The sequence below is a fragment of the Genypterus blacodes genome, unplaced genomic scaffold (genome assembly GCF_046128005.1).
Source record: "Genypterus blacodes isolate CSIRO-AG114 ecotype Tasmania unplaced genomic scaffold, CSIRO-AGI_Gbla_v1 ptg000099l_1, whole genome shotgun sequence".
Taxonomy (NCBI): domain Eukaryota; kingdom Metazoa; phylum Chordata; class Actinopteri; order Ophidiiformes; family Ophidiidae; genus Genypterus; species Genypterus blacodes.
Window position 1 is genome coordinate 623,432 of NW_027466903.1, and position 21,569 is coordinate 645,000.

The 21,569-nt window shown below is 47.3% G+C and overlaps 1 protein-coding gene across 4 annotated transcripts in view; it reads left to right on the forward strand.

Annotated features, from left to right (window-relative positions):
• Nucleotides 1-14,711, forward strand: part of mef2cb (myocyte enhancer factor 2cb) — a 57,985-nt gene extending 43,274 nt beyond the window's left edge. Inside the window, exons 4-10 of one of the 4 annotated variants that reach the window (XM_076159783.1) lie at nucleotides 986-1,129; nucleotides 4,005-4,182; nucleotides 4,946-4,993; nucleotides 9,623-9,795; nucleotides 11,141-11,270; nucleotides 11,671-11,806; nucleotides 12,117-14,711. In XM_076159783.1, the coding sequence (XP_076015898.1) occupies nucleotides 986-1,129; nucleotides 4,005-4,182; nucleotides 4,946-4,993; nucleotides 9,623-9,795; nucleotides 11,141-11,270; nucleotides 11,671-11,806; nucleotides 12,117-12,366 (1,059 nt within the window). In that variant the 3' untranslated portion in view covers nucleotides 12,367-14,711. Of the gene's footprint in view, nucleotides 1-985; nucleotides 1,130-4,001; nucleotides 4,183-4,945; nucleotides 4,994-9,622; nucleotides 9,796-11,140; nucleotides 11,271-11,670; nucleotides 11,807-12,020 lie in introns of all 4 variants that reach the window. The other 3 variants (XM_076159781.1, XM_076159782.1, XM_076159780.1) reach the window with 3 other exon arrangements.
• The last annotated feature ends 6,858 nt before the right edge of the window (nucleotides 14,712-21,569 follow it).

Consider the following 21,569-nt stretch of genomic DNA (forward strand, 5'->3'; position numbering starts at 1 on the left):
AGAGAGGGAGGAAGGGAGGGAGGCCGTGTGGTCGTGGGGGGGAGAGAGAGAGAGAGAGAGAGAGGGGCGGAGGGAGGAGGTGATGTGGGGTGGTGAGTGTCTTTGATGAGATCTCTGACTGTCAGCTACTGTACTTTTCCCTGGTTCTTTGTCTCTCGCCTTATGCGCGAGGCAAATGAACGCGGCACATATTAGTGTGTCCCCTGCATGCCGGAGCAAACACACCCGCGTGCTTTCACACAAAGTAATGTGCTCTGAAACTTATCCCTGTTGTTATGGTTGTCAACAATATCTAAAAAAGGACAGAGAGGCAGCTCAGCTCCCTCCCTCCCTCCCTCCCTCCCTCCCTCCCTCTCTTCTGTTGGAGGGAGGGGGCGAGCGAGTGGTGAGCCATCTTTCCTCCCCGTCTGCTGTTTCTCCAGCCGCTGTAATGGGGGCAGGTGGCCATCAGGTGGTCAAAACAGAAACTGCCGCGTTGAACAACAGACAGCACAGAGTGGAACGCGAGCACCTTTCCCGCGTTGTCGTGCTTTGTTTTCATGACCCACTGATGATTATGGAGGTGAAATGTATTTTACTCTCATGAATGTCCCCCTTCCTGTAATTATGTTTTGCATTGAGTTTTTAAGGTCCCATGTCGCCTCATTTGGCAAAGAGTGGGATCATGTGTTATGTCTTGTTAGTGGATGCGATTAAATCCTTTGTGCCATCCTGAATGTTTACGTGCATGTGTACTTGTTGGTGTCCTCACCTCACCTCACCTCATGCTGATGGAGGTTAGAATGGAACCTGCTTCAGCCCAAAGGTTCAGTGTGGTTCTCACATAAGCACACGAGTCCAGACTCAATCCCCACTCTGGCTTTTGTCAGGATCAATTCTAAAAGGCGCCTTCTCACACTACATCACCCCCTCACCCCCCCTCTCCTGGTCACTGTTCCTCACCCCAATGTCCTTCAATTGTGTTGTGCAACTGCTCTGTTTGCAGACATTGAGAAAGAAAGGCCTAAACGGCTGTGACAGCCCCGACCCCGACGCAGACGACTCGGTCGGCCACAGCCCCGAGTCTGAGGACAAGTACAGGAAAATAAACGAGGACATTGATCTGATGATCAGCAGACAGAGACTGTGTGTAAGTACCTCTTGTAAAACCCCGAGCCTTCCTCTCACTTTTCTCTCCTCTCTCTCCCTTTTTTTTCCCCTATGCTCTCTGTCGCTTTGTCCTCGTCTCGTCCTCGTTTCCGTCATCTGTTCCTTCTATCCATCTCCTCCTCCGTCCCCTCATCTGTGTCTCCCTCTCCGTCCGCCTCTGTGGTTGCGGGACCTGGCAGGCATTGAGCAAGAAGGAGAACAAAGGTGGCGAGAGCCCGGAGCTCGAGTCTGCTCTCACCCTCACTCCGCGCACTGAGGAGAAATACAAACAGATTAACGAGGAGTTTGATCACATGATTAAAACTCATAAGATCCCCGTAAGTACTGGGTTGACACTATGCCGCATCCTCAGCAGGCTAACAAAATGCTGAATGGCCGCTAACCCCGCTAACCACCATTGTTTGCTGCTAGACTAAATACACAAAGTGAAAGTTAACCACATTCCTCTTGAATAATATAGATTTGTAAATTACACCTAGCAGCTGTAGGTTATACTTACAGTGGAGAAAGATTACAGTTCTTTGATATTGCTTGATTACAGTTGAGGAACTGCCCTCAAATTTGACCTAACGGCAACCATAACAAGCAAGCTTTTTTTTTGTTGTAGTAATTGTGAGCTTTTTTCCCTGACAAATTTTAACCTTACTGGTATCCCATACAGAAATTGTTACCCATAATGCCTTGCCTGTCCCTCAAGGGGGTGGCGGGTTGGAGGGGGGGGGCGAGTGGTCTGCATGTGCTGCGCTTTTCCCTTTTTCCCCGCACCAGAGCACAGTGCTCGTTCACCCGCAACACTGACAGACACGACGACAGTGAAACAAAAGCAGACGTTTAAGCGTATATTCATAGCTGGCACGTTAGGCCATGAACACAGCTCTCGACCTTCACTGCTGAAGTCATTAAGCTATGGAGGCAACCCTGTTGGTGGCCATAGATACCATAGAACGGAACCCACCAGCCGCTGGATTTACATTGTGCCGCTTTAATTTAAAAGGAGAATCGAATGTGAACACAGGCAGCTGCCATAAACCGCAAAATAAAGCTCCTTTCAATGTAAACCGAGCCTGCTCCCCATTCAGAAAGCACCATGCTGGAATGGTTTACTACACTTAAGCCGTACAGAGAGAGAGAGAGAGAGAATTCCACAGTAATTCAAAGAAGCACAGTAGTGTTTGACAAAAGCGGCGTGGAGCGGAGGGGGTGGGGGGGAGATGTGGTTAGAGACGAGGCGAGGGTTGGTGAGCTGGGCTGGCGTGGCGGTGGGGTGGGGTGGGTTTGTGATCGGAGCTGGGTGGGGATGGGGGGGTGGAACAGTGGTGGTGGTGGTGGGAGATTCGGGGCGGGGGGTGAAATCTGCACACAACAAGTGGCAGTTCAGTGTGTGGTCAGGGTGGCTGCCAAGCACTGGGCCTCTGGATTGCAGGGGACTGTTGAGGGGACTGTGGGGAGAGGAGGAGGAGGAAGATGAGTGAAAACAGGAAGGATGGCACCAGCCAAATGACAGCTTACAGACAGGGCAAACACACACGCGGGGACGGTGCGCACAGACACACTTTTATAGCTCCGAACTTACTGAAGAAGAGCACGTGCTGAAGTCATGAGGTACACAGAAACTCCAAGCAGGAATCCAAGATGGAAGTTCAAAATCTCACCGGTTATGAAAGAAAGCAACCATAAACGTAGGCTTTGCCCACTCCTGCGCAAAGTTGCAGCAAAAGCGGAAAAGCGCAGAGGCCGGGCAGTGAAACACGGTTAAGGCCACCCCCTCATTGTGCTCTGAAATAATATTTAACCTGCGAAAAGAACATTAGCAGTGGGGGAGGAAAATGAGAGAAGACGAGTATCCCGGCGTCCACGTCAGCTCGGCCCGATATTCCTACTGATGAGCTGCGGCCGTCGCTCGGGGAGACACATGGCAGTAATTTAGGGCCCTATTTTCTACTTCCTAAAGCTAACATGCAGGATCAACCATTTCCAGGGCGCTCCCAAGGTTAAGCCCCTTCTGCCAAGTGACACAATAAACATGACAAACTAGAGGCCCGGGGGCCAGCAGGCCGTCCTGGCTACCTCTCGCTCACACTCCTGACCGGGCAGCCCACTGATCCTGGCCTGCCACTTAAGAACACTTTGCATTAGCCGGCGTGACAGAATACTAAATGGTTCCCGATTGCGTTCACTTATCCGCTGCCCTCTGCCGCCAGAAGCGCTGCAGACATTTTAGCGAAGTGAAGACAGACTGAATTATCTTCGCTCTATTCTAGATGTGACCGAGTTTATTCCAAATAAAGCATGGCTGTCTTATTTGTTTAATCTGATAAACCCGGAAGGTGTTTCTGGGAGCATAAACGCAGCGTTCTGTCCCTCAGGCCCGACATTTAGCTTTCACCCTGTGTGTGTGTGTGTGTGTGTGTGTGTGTGTGTGTGTGTGTGTGTGTGTGTGTGTGTGTGTGTGTGTGTGTGTGTGCCCCTTCACCATCCCTGCATTCATGTTCTTTGTCTTTGTCTCTTTTCTGCCATTCATCTGTGCATGATGTTTTAATTTGTTGTCCCTTCGTCCTTTTGGACTGTGGTGTCTTTTTTCCCTTTATTTAACAGTGTGTATTTGATGACTATTGGAGAAGCACTATAGACACACACACTCAACTGTGAATTGCTTCTGTTCCTTGAGCATTTCTGGATTGATGTCACTTTAATTCTGTGTCCATTCCCGATTTTTGGAGGACATTCTTGTTTTATTGTACTCAACACTTTATATGAGTGTAAAGTCTATTCAATCTCTCTCTCTCTCTCTCTCTCTCTCTTTCTCTCTCTCTCTCTCTCTCTCTCTCTCTCTCTCTCTTTCTCTTTTTCAGCAGGCCGTGCCCCCGTCCAACTACGACATGCCCGTGTCCATTCCTGTCAGCAACCAGAACAATCTCATCTACAGCCATCCTGGAGGTTCCCTAGGCAACCACAACTTGTTGCCATTGGCGCACCATGGCCTACAGAGAAACAGCATGTCTCCAGGAGTCACACACAGACCCCCCAGTGCAGGTAACACCAGTCGGGTCTCACATACGCCCATGCTACGCACATACACACACACACACACACACACACACACACACACACACACACACACAGGACACACAAGGCAGTTACCCACATTACTCCACTAAAATTCAGTTACCTTGATATATTCTCATGTTGCCTGCTTGTTTTTTTCTTCACATTAGGTTGATGATTTAATATCATATGAAAACTCCATTAAAGCATAACATCCATTACAAGCCCACAGTCTTGTTCATTTAGAGTGAGCTTGTACACAGGGGACGTCTCGCCCTGTGTACAGCCACTGTTGGGTTGTTATTGTTGTCCAAAGTCCTTTTTCTGTCCCTCCGGCCCGTCGGCTGCTGCCCACACCCTCGCCCTGTCATTACAACTGGATGCTACAAGCGCCAGCACAAACTAAATATGAGTTTTGGCGCTGGCGGCATCCACACCAAAACCGCACACGTTCTGGACCCTCCCACTCTTCCACCTCGTAAGGCTTAAAAATAATAATGTGTCATTTTTCTTGGACGGCAGCTCGGCGTATCCACTCGCCGTGTCCAGTTGCTCAGCGAGTTCAGGTTTGAGTGGGAGGCAGTGTTCCTTTCGGTATCAGATACACATATGTGCACGCCGACAAACACCCGGTGGATTGTGATTAAATTGAGCGATGTGCTAAAATGTCAGCGAGGCAAGAGGAGGGAGGCCAAATGCATTGTGGGTGTCTCTTCTCTAATGGTTTTTATCTCCTTCCTTCTCTTTTCAGGTGGCCTCATGGGTGCTGACCTCACTACTGGCGCAGGCACCAGTGCTGGTAAGAAATGTCCTCACACGCCAACACACACACACACACACACACGCACACCCACACTCCTACTCCTACTCCTACATGGCACCTCCTCACCTCACTCAGAGGCCATAAACCGCGTGACTCAGAGTAACCCAAAGCCGAGATGAAGCTTCTGCCCGGTGATGGGTTCGTGTTAGTGGTGGTGGAGTTCAGTTCTGCCCGGTGCCTCGGCCTGTGACACATCCTTCCTCTCAGCTATAAAATGGTGGCGCAAATGGGGGGAGAAAGAGGAATAGAAAAGTAAAGATTGACAGAGAGGCAATCTGGAGCGGTGCTGGACTTTTTGACTGTACAATTAAACTCCCTTCCTCACTCTCTGCCCCTTCCATCTGCTCACTTCACCTCAGCTCTCACTCTCTCTCTCTCTCTCTCTCTCTCTCTCTCTCTCTCTCTCTCTCTCTCTCTCTCTCTCTCTCTCTCTCCCTCTCTCTCTTCTATAATGAGCCAGCCAGCATCAACACACTGCATATATACGACTCTTTAGCTCCTTTTTATTACTACTACCTCTTGGGGTTTGATGTAAACTGAAAATGACAACAACCCAAGCTCCCATTTAGTTTTGCTACATAAACTCTCTACACAATCTAACCACTATCATATGTCTGCAATGAAATTAATTCAGTGTTTTGAGTCGCTCGCCCTGCCATAATGAGCCTGTGGAGAACATGTGTAAGGGAGCGTAGTTGTTAGCTTCTGGGTATCCATGGGTGTGTCTCAGAGGATATGTCAGGCCAAAGATTAGTGCTAAAAGACCTTCTGTTAAAGGGTTAAATTTTACAGCCCTGAAGTACAGTGCGGAGCATAAAAACCCCGAGCGGGGGTGTCAAAGGGGCACAGCTGGGCAGCCCAGTCTGGCCCCTAGGGCTCCATCACAGGGGTCAACGCCTGGTTCCTCTGTCTGGTCACTCATCACACACACAAAACACATGCACGCACACACACACACAACAACAGGACCATTTGTTGTGGCATGTGTTCCGTCGGCGGCGTGCTGCAGAGCATGCTTCAAATGTAGCCTTTGTGTCACCACGGTGAGGGAACAGAGGAGCTCTGTGAGAGCGCCGCGTCGCTCAGCAGCAGCGAAAAACACTATGTGGCCAGAGAGTCATGTGGAAGCTAAAAGATTCCATTCAAAGCTCTCTTAAATCTCATCTAGAGGGAGAAAGAGTGTGTGTGAGTGTGTGTGTGTGTGTGTGTGAGGGGGGGGGGACCCCAGTGATGAATATCCACTGATGGTGGAAGCATGTGTGCAAAGGAGAAACAGTGGGGGAACACAGATGGAAGTGTTCTATGAAGTTGTTCAGCCATTTTAATGATGTTCCTCTCAGTGACTCAGTGTGAGGTGGCCCAGCCTCTGCGGCACCACAAACACCGTGTGGAGGTTCCTCTTACTGTACGCTCTGATAAACTAGGTGGCTGTCTGGCCCCTCTGTGAGAGCGTCTAAAGTGGCTGAGCCTAAGTGGCGTAGGAGGGACGAGGGCTGACGTCATGGAGCTGCTGTGTGATAGAGAGACGACTGATCTCTCAATAAAGTGAGATCTTTCTTTCTATTCGTCACAAACACTTCCGTCTCTCTCTCCTCCGCACTCCAGATAATTGCTTAGCTCACTAACTTTCAGCTGTATTCGGAAATAACCCTTAGATCTGTACGTTTGGAGCGAGACTCCATCTTTGAACACACAGTGCAGACGGTGGCGATGGCGATGGCTGTGGGCATTCCTAAGTCAAACCTGCTTCTTCGGCAATTCCAGTGAGGAAAGGGCACCGAACCCGAGCGCTGAATCATCACGTCCTCACTGTGGAAAGGCTGTGGGAAAGGCACGCCTGTTTACATTCTGCCATCTTTGCGCGCGCTAAATTTATCAAGTTGTCATGCCGGCGAGGAGGAGGAGAGAGAGAGAGAGGTGAGGAAAGGAGACTACAGTGAGAGAGAATATGAGTGAAGGAGAGAAAGCGAGCTGATGAAGGGCCGAGTGCGTGAAAACCTCCCACCTCCGTTTGGGCAATTATGCCGCTGTCAGCTCTGCTTGGATCAGCAGTCTGCTCACCAAAGAGCAGCGGAGAATTAACGAGAAACTCCCGCCACCTCTCACCTTGATCACACACCAATTACTCCACACCAGGTTTGTCTTCAGGACGTCTCCGTCCTCGGTCACGTGAGGCGTCGTCAAGCTGCACGTACGCTAACGTTCCCAGGCAGGCGGAGCGTTTCTGACAGCATGTGTATTAGCGGCTCACACCAACGGCACAAGCTGCGAGCGTGCGTGCGACACCTTAGTTCAGTTGGAGAATTCAGGCTCGGATGCACATTTGGCCAAACCGCAACGGAAGAGTGTGTGTGTGTGGGGAATAGGCTGGAGAGCGCCTGTTAGACCACAACAGGACATCAGAAATTTTGTTCAGTAACAGTTAAAATGAGCAGGAGGTTTAACCACACCCCTCCGTCCTCTGTCTGTCTGTCTGTGTGTGTGTGTGTGTGTGTGTGCGTGTGTGAGAGAGACAGAGCATGCAGCTCCAGGGGAGGCCTTCCAGACACATGTCTCTCAAAGTGTGCAAGGTCGTAACCATGGCACCGGCAGACAGTTTGCAATCCTTTGACCTCAGCCGCCCGCCCCCGTCGCAGACATAGCGAGTTGTTTATCTGAAGCTCATATCAGATGTCGCTCTCTACGTGTGAGCTTTAATACAGCAGCACAACAGACTCTTTGCTGGGCTGCGTTTAATTTTGGTACTTCCTCTAAACGGTTGATGCGCGGCTGCATCGCAGTTTGACGGCGTGAAGCACCACAGAGGAGAAAGAGTGGAAGTGAACGCTGACGATCACGTCTTCAAAGCTCCGTGTGTGTTCGTGTGCCTGTATGTGTGTGTGTGTGTGTGCGCATTTGTTCTGAGCTCAGGGTGATCAGGCGACAGGATGGAATGGTTTGAGTCACGGTTCTAGCTTCATTAGCTTAATTAGCTTGTGATTTTTGTTTTGAAGTGCTTAACGACTGGCCTATGCCACTCATGATCATAGTCATCCAGCAGATAATTGACTGGACTGCAGCCATCTCCACAGGGTGGAAATACACAGATGTGTGATTAATTGTGCGTGTCATCTTGACTAAACTGTGTATTAATTTCTCTGTATGGCTTAGTCTCTTTTTGATTCCTCTGTATAGAAACACTGATGTACTTCCTGCTGGGTTATTTACTAAAGTGTGTGTATGTGTGGTGTGGTGGCGGCGGCGACGGCGTGAGTGTGTGTGCCTGTGATCTCATTCATCTATCTCCACATGCACCCACTCAGCCTCACAAAGGGCCAGCCATGAGAATGAGGGATCGGGAAAACTGAAGAGGCAGCTGCCTCTTTGCTAATGTGAGATTGACACTAGAACTAAGAGGGTCCAATACAAAACACACACGTGCAGCCATACGCAGGCTCACACACAAGCAGCCATACACACCCCGGCTCGATAGGCTCCAGTCTCTACCACGTTCATGTCAAATATAAACCCGTACGCATGGGAAAGTGCAGGCGCGCAACAAAACATACAACTGCGCACAGAGTCCATGTTGTTAACATCATCTTACACATGCTCACACACACCACACATGCCAGCAGTCACACACACACACACACACACAGACACACACATGTGCACGCGCGCTGTTTTTCCCGTTTTCTGTCAGACGGCCTCGTTTTCTTTCACCGCTAGCGGTCGTTTACTCTTCAGATTGTTCAAATTGAGCTTTTGAGACTTTTCATTTCCAAACAACAAAACCCTCGCTCTCAAATTAAACAAAGATCAGCGAGGGAAATTGCCCAGGAAGACATCTGCGACTCATTTTCCCCCGGAGTATATGATTAGGAAATTCATTTATGTCTAACGTATAATTCCTGCCCGTCTTTCAAGTGGGAACGTCCACACAGTGCCCTGTGTTCTACCCCTTTGGAAGAGGGAAGGAGAAGTCGGGGGGGGGGGGGGGGGGGGGGGGGGGGGGCAGCCTGTGGGATTGGGTTTGAAACAAAGACGGTGTAGCTGGTAAGAATCCACTCCCCAGAGCTTTAATGATGGATGGAGGATTTCGCCCCACCAGTTCTGAAAGTTAAGTCGCGGCCGCTCCGCTTGGCCCTCCGTACTTAAGGGGGGGACGCCGACCCCAGTCAGGGTCTTTGTCTGCAGGAAACCGCACGTGTGTTTAGCTCTGATGGCCAAATGACGGGTCCCATCCCTCTGTGGTCGCGCTACCCGTAATTAGACGCTTCTGCGCCATTCGCTGGCTGTTGCTGAATGCATCTCGCCCCGACTGACAGAGACGCAAGTGGAGGGCGAGGTCTTCTCAAGTCAGGCGCCTTTATTATGTAACTGCCAAACAAACTGCGGTGATCAGTGAGTCTGCTGGACCGTCTGCACCGCCAGACCTCAGCCAGATTCCACCACTGAACTCTAGGTCACAGAAATGCATTCATGAAGGGGAAAATGTCTTCCTATAGGTCCACACCATCATGGACATCATGGACATCAGTTTAATGTCTGATACAAATGTAGAAATGTCTTTGTCTCCATTCAAGCATCTCCCTCTCTTCCCCCCCCCTTTCTCTCTCACAGGTAACGGGTACGGGAACCACCGCAACTCGCCCGGTCTGCTCGTCTCCCCCGGTGGCATGAACAAGAACATGCAGGCCAAGTCTCCCCCGCCCATGAACCTGGGCATGAACAACCGCAAGCCCGACCTGCGTGTCCTCATCCCACCCGGCGCTAAGAACAACATGCCCTCCATCGTGAGTAGTCTCCTCCGTCCCCCTTCACCGTCCCCGTCCTTGTCTCCTCCGCGGCACATACGTCCCCTCGCCTCAGGGGGTCCTCTTGTTTGTTAGCGACTGTTTACCTCCTTTCATGTCCTCTGTGCTGCTTTCATGTCTCTGTCGGGCTTTGGGGTTGATTAGGTTATGTTTTGTGATGGGCTTGATGTTGGGTACGTGTCTCTTTTCCGTTGATGTCTCGCCGCAGCTTTTCCGAGCTACGCTAGTTCCATTTTTTATTTTTTTACATTTGGCCCAAGTCTGATGTGTTGTCACAGCTTTGTTCCATCTGCGTGCGTGTGTCCGTGCCTGTCTCTTGTCTTGGTGTCTCTGTAGGACGTGTTGAGGTAGTGCTGTCCACCCTGTAGCAGCTTTAGATCCTCGTCTAGCCTCATCGCTCGCTCACACTCACTAATTTGAACCTATCACCCTTTTTAATGCCGTCAGTCTGAGGATATCGATTTGCTGTTGGTAAGTCAGACACTTAAATTTAGCCATGGAATAAACCTCCTAAACGGGCCTTAAAGCCTGGGATCTGAACCATTCTCCCCAAAACACAAACTAGTGGAGACACATCCGGTTTACGTCCAGTTTAAACTTCTTTTCCAGTCAGAGGCGTTTTTGAGCGAGAGAGGTCCCACTCCACAGTAACTCCATCTCCATTGTTGCTGAGTGTGCTGCTGGCTCCCAGCACTGTCGGCTCACAGCGCTGCCGTGCGGAGGGCGCATAGTGCCCTCCAGTGGACCGCCAGGGTAACAGCAACATGGCCTCTTTCTTTTTGTCTCGGGCCTCGACATCCACTCCTCCTCCTCCTCCTCTTTCCATTTCCATCTTTTCATCTGCCCAGGCGACTATCCGACGCGTTGCTACCTCGCCGCTTTTATTACTCAGAATCTATAATTGAAGGACAACAAATGCGCACATGTTCATTTTGTACCGCGGCTCCCATTATTTTCCGCCAAAAAACCCTCCCCGGTGCCACAGCAAAGTGCCTCTCCTTTGCTGTCGCTACACTGCGTTGCCGTGGAGACCGATGGTGTTACTATAGCGACAGTGGGCCCTCGGAAAGGGTGGTAAATGATAGGGTTGGCAGGGTTCAGCCGTGCCGCGTGTCAAGTGATTAATTTCCCCAGAAGTTGGCATCGCATTCGTTCCCTCGGCATCTGCGGGGAACAGGGAAGAAAGGAAAGGAAAGAAAAAGAAAAAAAACTCAACTTTCTTGTTTTATTGTGTTTGTTTGTTTGTTTGTTTGTTTTGTCTGGATTGGTTTTGTGTTTTGATGTGCTCAAGTCCCCCTCGTCTCTCTTTTGCTCTCCGTCACAGAACCAGAGAATAAACAACTCTCAGTCTGCTCAGTCATTGGCCACCCCAGTGGTGTCGGTAGCAACTCCCACCCTCCCCGGACAAGGCATGGGCGGGTATCCATCTGCCATCTCCACTTCTTATGGTACCGGTACGTACACCACTGCACGCTCCACACAGCAGCCCCTCACACAGCAGCCCCTCACACAGGCTTCAAATTCAGTGGAATACATTAAATTTGCAATTTGTTCTTAGTTACATATCAGCATCCTGTTCCAAATGTGTGAGCAGAATCACCCAACCGAACTCTCACTAGAGTCTCTAAATCCATGAAAATGATACCTATACTGTCATATCCTTCTTTTGAGTCATTTGTTGTACAGTGATCCCACAGCAGAGGGCGCTGTTGCCTCACACATTCTGTATCATACCTTCTAAGGCCTAGCACAGCACACACAATGTTCTCTTATTGCACCTTTATTTGTCCTCCTCTTAACTGAGCCTATCATTTGTTTTGTCCCCCGTGTGTGTGTGTGTGTTTTTGTATGCAGAGTATTCACTGAATAGCGGCGACCTGTCCTCCCTGACTGGCTTCAACAGTGGCAGCTCCCTTCACCTCGGCTCCATGAGCGGGTGGCAACAGCAGCACCTCCAGAACATGCAGCACTCAGCCCTCGGCCAGCTAGGGTGAGAACATTGCCCGTGTGTATACGTGAACCGTGCATGAGGTCATACCGAGCTAAGAGTCCCTCACTGTTCTCAGCCTTCACTTGCCGTTGGCCGACATATATGACACCTCTTGTTGTCACGTGTGCCCGCATGTGTGTATGTGTGTGACAGACTGACTTTGTTTCTGACTCTGTAACTCTGTAACCTCTTGCGTTTCCTTTCCTTCCTACAGAAATTGCTCTAGCTCTCACTTATGTCAGGGTTCAAATCTCTCCCTGCCCTCTGCTCAAAGCCTGCACATCAAGTCCGAACCTGTTTCTCCTCCTAGAGATCGCACCAGCAACACACCGGGGGGCTACGGTGGGGTGCCCCCGCCCCAGAACCCCTCGTCCCGCCAGGACTCGGGACGCTCCCCCGTTGATAGCCTGAGCAGTTGTAGCAGCTCCCACGAGGGCAGCGACCGCGACGAGCACAGGAATGAGTTCCACTCACCTCTGGGACTGTCCCGGCCCGCCTTGGACGAGCGCGAGAGCCCCTCCATCAAACGGGTGCGCCTGTCAGAGGGATGGGCGACATGATAGCTCTCCCTTCTCCCCCCTGGTGGTGCCCCGAGTTGCCCTGAGCCCCCCCCCGACACGCAGCGCTACGATGCCCCCAAATCAGCTCCCTCCTCTTCCTCCTCTCACTCGACGTCACGAGTCACTCACCACCCGACCCCACGGTCTCTCCCTCCTTTAATCTCTTTAATGCTGAAGGAAAGAAAGGGGACGACCCTTTTCAAATCTATTTGTAATGTTTTCCTTGATTTTAGTTTTTCTTTTTTTTCTTTTTGCTGAGTGTGTGTGTGCTATACATATTGACATTATATAAAGCAGTGGGGTGTTGTAATGGCCGTTTGGGAGGGTGTGTGTTGGTTGGTTGGGATCAGGGTGTTTCTGTTGGGGAACTATGCATAAATTGTATCGTGTGGATAAAATCACATATGCATACATCATTACACGTATGTGTACATGTATGCATATCAACAAATAAACAAAAAAAGTCAGGTACTCAGTTTCATAAAACGTACTTACAATTTGCCTCAGCGATATATCAGCGAGTAGAGACGACTAAAGTTAAGGAGGGCGAGTGTGTCCGGCTGAAGACACGTCAGCACTTGAGTTGGACCGACAATACATGTGTACAGTGTCCGTTTCATTGCTATATACCTTCTCTGCAGTTCTTCTCCCTTGCAAAAATGTGTGTTAACCTTAGATGATGTCATGTTGCAGGTTCAACGTATTTATGTAAATAGACGGTCAAGGGGGGAAGGGCGGGGGTCAAAAGTTGCCAGACATTACAAGATTTATTTACTCATGAAATGAAAAGCTATTATGCAACATTTGAAGGATTGTACAGGTGAGCAGGCCGACCCGATGCGAGACGTGCGGAACCTATGGTGGTTTCTGGCGCTCCCCTTAAAGAACGGAGCTGAGCGAGGACCACCCTTTGATCTAAGAGCTACGTTAGTGTAATCAAGAAAACTCTGGATCTAGTATTAACTATTCAGTATTAATAAACAAAAAAGGAAAAAGGAAAAAAACAATTGTATGATACACTTGCTTATATTTTCATATGAAAGGAATACAATGCAAAGCATTTTTGTGGCTTTTTGTAGTTTCTATAAGCCAGAATGTGTTTTTTGATAGCTTTGCTAATAAGAGATGGAGAGGTGAACCAGAGGAGAAATGTCAGAGCTCCAAAGCTCTCAGCCATGAAAACAGACTGATCCAATGCTTTGCTGAACTGTTTTATCTTTGTAGAGGTTTGTTTTTAAACGTGTATTTCTAATTATATATAATAATGGTAATATTAAGAATCTTTAAAAAAAAATCTGTGAAATTAACATGCTTGTGTATAGCTTTCTAATATATAAATATATATAATAATGATTTTTGTTGGTTTCTTAGTGGAGTTTCTATGTGCAGTTGCACATGTTGTCCGGTTTGTTTAATTTGAGCTCTGAGCAGCGCTGCTCAGACGTGTATTTAGTCTAACTTTAAAAACCAGCTGGGAAGCATTGCCAGGGATTTGTGTCGGAGGCAAACAGGCCGGAATGCTGAAGAAACCACATGTTAGTGGAAAATGTCACGAGAGAGGAACCGAGGATGTCACACGTAAATGTTGACGCACCATTGTCATGGCGACGAGGTGTGCGGATGCATTCACCTGCATCCCGTGATTCATTCTTCACCTTAAACATTCAGGTTAAATTCATCCAAACGGGCCTCAAATCCTCACATCAGTCTGAACTTCAAATGTTGCGCAAGTCCAGGCTGACAAATACAGCGTGTACAAATGTGTGTGAGATCATATTTATGTCAGGTGATGCTGCACCGCATTATGATTAATCATCCTAATTGGATTGGGTGTCGTGCGGTGACTCCTCGCGTTCGTCCCTCAGAGCAGCTTTCCACCTCTCTCTCTAAATGTCACACTGACAGCTCACATGTGGACGCAGAAGGACATTTGGTCATGCTGGTTTGGGGAGAAGCACAATTGTTTATTTTAGATAAATAGCTGTTTTGTTTTCTCTTTTTTAAACAATGAAACTAGCCACATATCTCTCTGCCTCCCACTCCCGTATCTGCTGTCACTTAAGTGTTATGGTATTTCTATGTGCATATTTCATGCAGGTTCACTATGTTGTTACTGTATACAGTCTGTGTAGTCAAACAGGGGCAGAGCCTCTATAACAGTGTTCTTCTCTTTTTATAAATTCAATACAAAAGGTTGAGAAAAAAGAAACATGATATTTCAGGCAGCATATGTGTGGAGAAACCAAAGCCAGTGGCATTTCTGTGTTGTAAACAACTTTTATTTTCACATTCATTTATCGTTTTTGCAAAAACAAGACAATAAAAGAATTTGCTGAAATGTACAATCGGTTTCACATTTCAATCTGGATGAGTCGGGTGCAGCTGCGGGCGCCGAGCTGCGTAATCAATCGGGAAGCTCAGTGACGTGTTCTGTTCTGTTGTGTTCTGTTCTGTTTTGTTGGCTCATCTTGTCTCCCTGTGCGTTGCATTGAAGCTCCATCAGTCGAGCGGTTCAGGCCTGCTTATGTCAAACCCGTGCAGGCCCATCAAAGAGCATTACGCAATAATCACCATGCTACATGCTCACTGATTGAATTGATGCCAACATTCGAGCGATGTAGTCTGGACGATATCTGAACCAAAGCCACGGAGCAAAACTTGTCTTCTTCATTTCTTTTCTTCAGTTTTGTGTGTTATATTTGCAGCCGTTCTTTTTCATCATCTGTTGATCAGTTGTTCTTTGTAACTATTATAACAGACTATAAATGTTGGTACCTCAAATTTGTCCTGAGCAGTACCTCAGTCACTTGCAGTGCAAAGGGGGGGGGGGGGGAGACCATACAGCTGTACAGCCATGTGTAATAACGTACCATTGCTTCAGGTCCCTGCAGTCACACGGGACTCAGTGTTGCTCACCCTGTTTGTGGTTTATTTAAGTTGTATTGAAAAGCTGAAAAAAATATATTAAAAAAATGTTAAAATGCTTAAAAAGTCAGTCTGTAGTATCAAATGTAGCTTGTATAAACCTTAAATTGAGGGAGGTTTGGAAAATATTGTTTTTTGGAATGCAAGAGCGGCTTTGAGCGGCATAAGCTGGCCTTTGTCGCCACTTGAGACTAAGATGGTATTAAATTAAATCCACATCTCTGTAACTCAAGGGTCTTGATTCAGCTGTATGTAGTGAAAACGTCTGGGGATGGAATAAAAAGTCTCCTCTGCTGGAGGGAAAGCTTATTTGTATTTTGCAGAGATTTCAGTAAAGTTACTGGCTTTCTTAGTTATCCTGATGTGACTGGGTGTGATTTCATTGTGTCTCTGCATGCGTCTCCAAACAGGCCCGGCTCCTCTCTGTGCAGGGACACAGCAGCACTATATGGATGGCATGACATTGAAATTATGACAATGAAATCATTTTTGCGTTTTGCATCAGCTTCTTTCCGTTTACATTAAAACAAATATGGCATAAGTATCCATACTGGAGACATTTATTTGACATTTAAAGCCAATGTTTATCTCACTTAACATTACAGTGCCATCATTTATCCCAGTCTTTCAGAGAGGAGAGCAAACAAGCAAACACATCGATCTGCTCCTACAAATCAGATGTAAAAAAAACAAAACATAACCACATAAAATAAACATCAATAATAAGACAAAATAAAGCCTGAGACAAATATGAGATTTTTCTGGTTTCATAACAGTGAAACAAGCAGAAGGTCTGATTCAAAGGAACTACAGCAGTGATTTGCAATAACAACACAAACTCTGTATTCAGTTAAAGTGACAATAGAGGGAAAATTTGGAAGAGAAAAAAAATACAAAGATGAGATCAGTGACTACAGATGCAGACTTATGAGCAGATGATGAACATGTTATTGCAACACGCAGCCATGAAGTCTGAGTTTGAGAAAAGAGAGACACATTTTGTGGATTTCTCCCAATTTCCCCTGCCTTACGCGCCTGATTCTGCCTGTAGCAGAGCTGCGTAATGGCGGATTGGAACGTGCTGCCTGCTCCACGCCGGGTTACACGGGGATCGTGTGTTTCCGGGTATGTGATGGTTTCGTGTGTCCGGGTCGCGTCCCGTCCGTCACCCCGGACTCGAACCAAAACACAGCTGGTGCGTTCAATGACTTCCGTTTGGTGTTTCCGCCCTCGCTGAGGCCCTGAGTTTACTCACACACTTATTTCAGTTTTGCGATTTAAAAAATACATAACGAATTTTTCCATTTATGGTGTAAAGGGCAACCGCGTTTTCTGATTAATTATTCATATTTTAAATAAACATACAGTATATTTGTTATTCTAACGATCTTCTGAAGATCGTTTCTGTAGAATTGTAACTTATTTTTCTTCGGTCAAATGAAGCTGTATGAGTGATCGATACATATCATTCATAAATATAAACATTATTAGGGGTTTCACACGACACATAGGAAACTCGTTTAATAATAAATGACAACGTTTTATTGCAGGAATACCTTTTCTATAAGCAAAAACAAACAAAACGATCTTAAGCTTCGTAAAATCGTATTATTTTTTTACAGAAAGTTATTATCTGAAAAATTCCAAAGCAGTTCCTCATTATTTAAATTGTGCATGTTCACACACTGGAGTGTGAGCATCATACTGCTGCAACATGCTGGCCCATATCACACAGCGCTTTAACGTTGTTTTCATTATATTGTTTTAATGCAAATATAAACTTTATTTCTTTACAGCGTGTGTGTGTGTGTGTGTGTGTGTGGCACTCAGGTGTAAATGACCTTCGTGTATTGGCTCCTATATGTCATACAGTCTCTGCAGTATTCAGATGGGGACGCTGCTAAATAGTGAGCTTCATGTCTCAGCACAGTTTATGTAAATAATATCACTGCAGTTATTTTTGGTCTTATTAAAGTGTTTTCACTCGGGCGGATCCTCTTCGTTTCGTCATGACATTAAACCTGTTGTACTTCAGCTTTCGTTAATTCGAGGATGCTGGCCTGAAGTCACGTGAACACAATATAATAGATGATATGTCAGAAATAATCTATGGTGACGTCAGTGCTTAGACTTTCTCCAAAGGTCAGAACGACGTAAAACACATCACCATGTGGACGTACGAGGCCTCATTAGACCAAAATTAGATCAACCTATTGTTCAGAAGCTGCAGCAAAAATAAAATCAGGATCACATAAAAATTTAATAAAGTGTAAAATGAGTATACGTGGTTTGATCTAAAGCAGTAGAAGTTGATGAAGAAAACAGGTTAAAACCCCTTTAAAATGCTTTCTGATTGACTGTCCACGCCCTAAAACCAACGGCACTGTGGTCAGAATGACAGCTGTAGTATTTTATATGTTGTGTTTAATTTATCCGATGTGGCGATGACATTTTTACAACAATAAATTCATTAACAGCGCGTACGAAACGTCACGTTTGTTTTCTCTGCTTCACTTCTCTCATTATCAGACCCGCCGCCAGCCTGAGCTTCGTCATTCTCAACAATCACCACTAGATGTCAGCATTTAGTCGTCTTACTCGCGAGCAACCCGCCCAGCTCTTTCTCTTCTCGCCCTCCTTCCTCCTCCTCCACAGCTATTCATGCAGCCGCGGTCAGACCTAAATAAGGCTGTTTACACCTCCACTCCCTCTCACAGACTTTGCTTTGTGTTAAGTTTCAGCCAGAATTTTGTGCCTTGTCGTTTTATTCTTAAGAGCTGCAGGAACACGATTAAAGGGTCCGATATGAAAAAAAACAAAAATGTTTAAGGAAGGAGAATGGAAAATAATAATAATTATTACTATGATGATGATAATAATAATAACAACACTCATAAATTATTTCTTGTAGCTCTTTTGGTAGGTAATTATGTGTGTATAAAATAGGGGAAGACAAAAAGACGAGTCCGTTGTTTCGTGACCGCTATGGGCCCGCGATCACACGTTTATATTTACCGACAGAAATAGCAAATTATTAATTGAAAACATTTCCCCAACAGGTTCCAGGCTGAAGGACGTTCTTCTTGGACGAGCTTTAATGTTTAATGCTTTTAGTCAAAACAATTCCAACTATTAAAAAAGGGAAAATGAATCGTCCCCTGAATGTTGCACACATTCCGTAAATTTTTTCTGGATTTATCTGGATTCTGAAACTTGATATTCAAAATTACGATCATAAAACACGAACATCAACTGAAAGTGTGAAATCGCCTAAATGTCCCTGAGTGTGTGTGTCCCTGTAATGCAGCATTCAAAGGAAAATCACTGCCCTCCTCCACACCAACAGAGTGTGTGTGTGTCAGGAGCAGAGATGAGGCGGAAATAGAAATGTGACTAAAGACCTGCAATGTGTCATTAAAATGGCTGATGGCCACCGTGACAGTGACGCCACTGGCCCACATCCCCTACAGAGGAGCGGCGTCACACTGGACTTAAGTTCAATCACCTTAAATAAAACATCCTTTTACTATACTTTCATTTCTTCACCGTAATAATCTGAGAAGAAGTTTAGAAGAAAAGCGTCCTTTCTTTCTCTCTTTAATCTGCAAAATCCTCAAGAAATATCCTGCGCGCAAACTTCATACTTGAGGAGGAAACGAGGACATACAGACGTTATTTCAGCTCCCTGAAGGCATCACGTCACACACTGATACTTTTAAACGAGTACTAGTAAGGGGTAATATATGGCGATTTTTTTTTTTTGGGAGTGACGAGTCCAGCATTGGTGTCAAAACACACACAGGTGGGGTATCGGGCTCCCGTGGTTGTGTATGTGTGTGCGCGCGCGTGTGTGTGTGTGTGTGAGCCAGTGTGACCGCTGGCGTTGAGCCGTGAGCAGTTCAGGAGCAGGTTCACAGAGGAGCAGAGCAGCCTAGAGGGGCCGCGGCTGCTCTGGGCTCCTCTGCGAAAACTTTGCCTGGTTTGGAGAAAGAAAGAGAGAGAGAAAAGCGTCCCACTAACTTTGACAGAAATGGAACCAAACCAAATCCAGCGAGGTCCAAAATGGGGATTGTCGTGATTTGGAGGTAAGTTTGAACGCTGAAGCTTTGTGAGGACGCAGCGAGGGCAAGCTGGAGGAGAAGGAAAGCGCCAAACTAGTGAACATTATAAAGAAATCTGCTGTATTTGCTTCTATCTGCGCTCCGTATATGAATCAGAGCGTGCGGCTTTTACGCACCTCTTTCTCGTGCGCGCACTCGTCCTTGGCAACACCATGCGCGCACACGGACGCCAAGGAGACCGAGCAACCTGAGCAACCGCAGCCAAAATGTCACCGCGCTGCGTCACTGCCTTGCTTACTAACGGGGCAGGAGAGTTCTTCTTTGGGGGGTGGGGGGGGGCTGCTGTTAGTTTTCACACACACATACCGATGTCAGTCTGTGGTGCCATTCCAGCTCAGGAGGACGCATCTTCATCTGACGGCGTTCCTCCTCCTCCTCCTCACCGCTCCATTGTTTGCCCACCGGAGCTCTTTGTTCATGCATATGCTGCATTTGACTATTCACACACTGATTCAGATCATTTAGATGAGAACAATCGGAACGGTGCTGCCTGTCACTACACACACACACGGATCGTTTCTATAGAATCTTGACATTTGGGGTATGAACGTCCTCCTATTTGTACAAAGGATTTAAATCTATCTGCGCGTTCAACTATAGAAGCTGAAGTCAAACACTGAGTCAGAAGTATAGGAAAATGCAAATCTACCCACTGAATATGCAGCGATATTAAAAACAATACGCACACCAGAGCCAACAGCGTCGGAGCGCTGATGGCGGAGCGGAGTCGTCTCATTACGCATGGGCGCTTTTCCACGCAGGAGCCCCGGTCCCCTTCTCTCTTCTGCTCCCCGTCCGTCCCGTTCGCGTTAACCGGAGCCTCTCGACAGGAAGAAAAAAAATAAAAAATAAACAAGGCAATGTTGGCTCGCAATGCGGCAATCAGGCGCCCAAGACCCGGCTGGGGGGGAAATTACTCCGACTCCGCCGGGCTGGACTCTGTAGTAAGCGGGATTTGCATATTTGGGATGCGCTAATTGCCTTGATGTATTTAAATATGGCTGCACGTAGCTGATATGCTTGTCGACGTCACTGAACGTGCCCGCGCTGTTCAAGTCAGAAAAAAAAACGTGAATCCCGATCGCGTCTAATGGATACGCCTGCAATTAGGCAGAGAGAGAGAGAGAGAGAGAGAGAGAGAGAGAGAGAGAGAGAGAGAGAATGCTTTGGCTTTACACGCTGCTGCTGTTTGTTTTTGTCTTGTTCCATTGAAAAAGGATTTTGGGGGAAAAAGGTGTAAAATAATAGATATTATAGCTGAAAACCGTGAATGGTAAAAAATAAAAATAAAAATATATCTTGGATCAAGTTGTGTCAGTCAACATGTTTGTGCCAAGACAGAGAGAAGTGACAGGAAAACTCTATTATTGTGATCTTTGTGTAAAAAGTAAGAGAATGAACAGAAGACAAACAGATTCTGAAAGTGACTGACAACTGGGTCATCAAGATGTTTGGTGAAAGATTGGTCTTATTTCCTGTACCTTCTCTCGACTTCTCCGGGCTCTCTGTAGTGTGTGTGTGTGTGTGTGTGTGTGTGTGTGTGTGTGTGTGTGTGTGTGTGTGTGTGTGTGTGTGTGTGTGTGTGTGTGTGTGTGTGTGTGAGTGTGTCCAAGAAGTCACGGGGCACGCGCTCTCATGTGTAAATCCGATGAGATTAGCTCTTATTGAGGTTTATACCGGGAGCAAGGTGAAGTCATAAGTCTGCTCCAGATCCAATCCAAACATTTGGGATGAAGTTTAGACTTTCCCCCCTCAGAGCGCCACCTTTCCTCTTTATTATGACCTCATTCCTTACTCTGAGTTTAGGAATTGCACGCAGCAAATCATTTCCTCTCTGTCTGGGAGAGTAAATGCGTTCCGTTTGTCAGAGCGCGTTAGCGAGGCGCCTCCAGCAAATTCATTACCCGGCCGAGACTGCGAGGCTCAGCCGGTAACCTGGTCAGGGGAGCGGGAGGCGGGCGGGCTGAGGGCCACGCCGGCCCGGGAACAATGGCTCCTCAGTGCGCGCCGGCAACAAAAGAACCGAGGGAACTTGTTTGAATTTCAGAGCACGTTCTCTCCTCACACAGAAGGATGGACTTTACACCCCCCCCCCCCCCCCCCTTTCCTCACCCATCCTCCTCCTCCTGATCATCATCATCATCATCACCCCTCCCT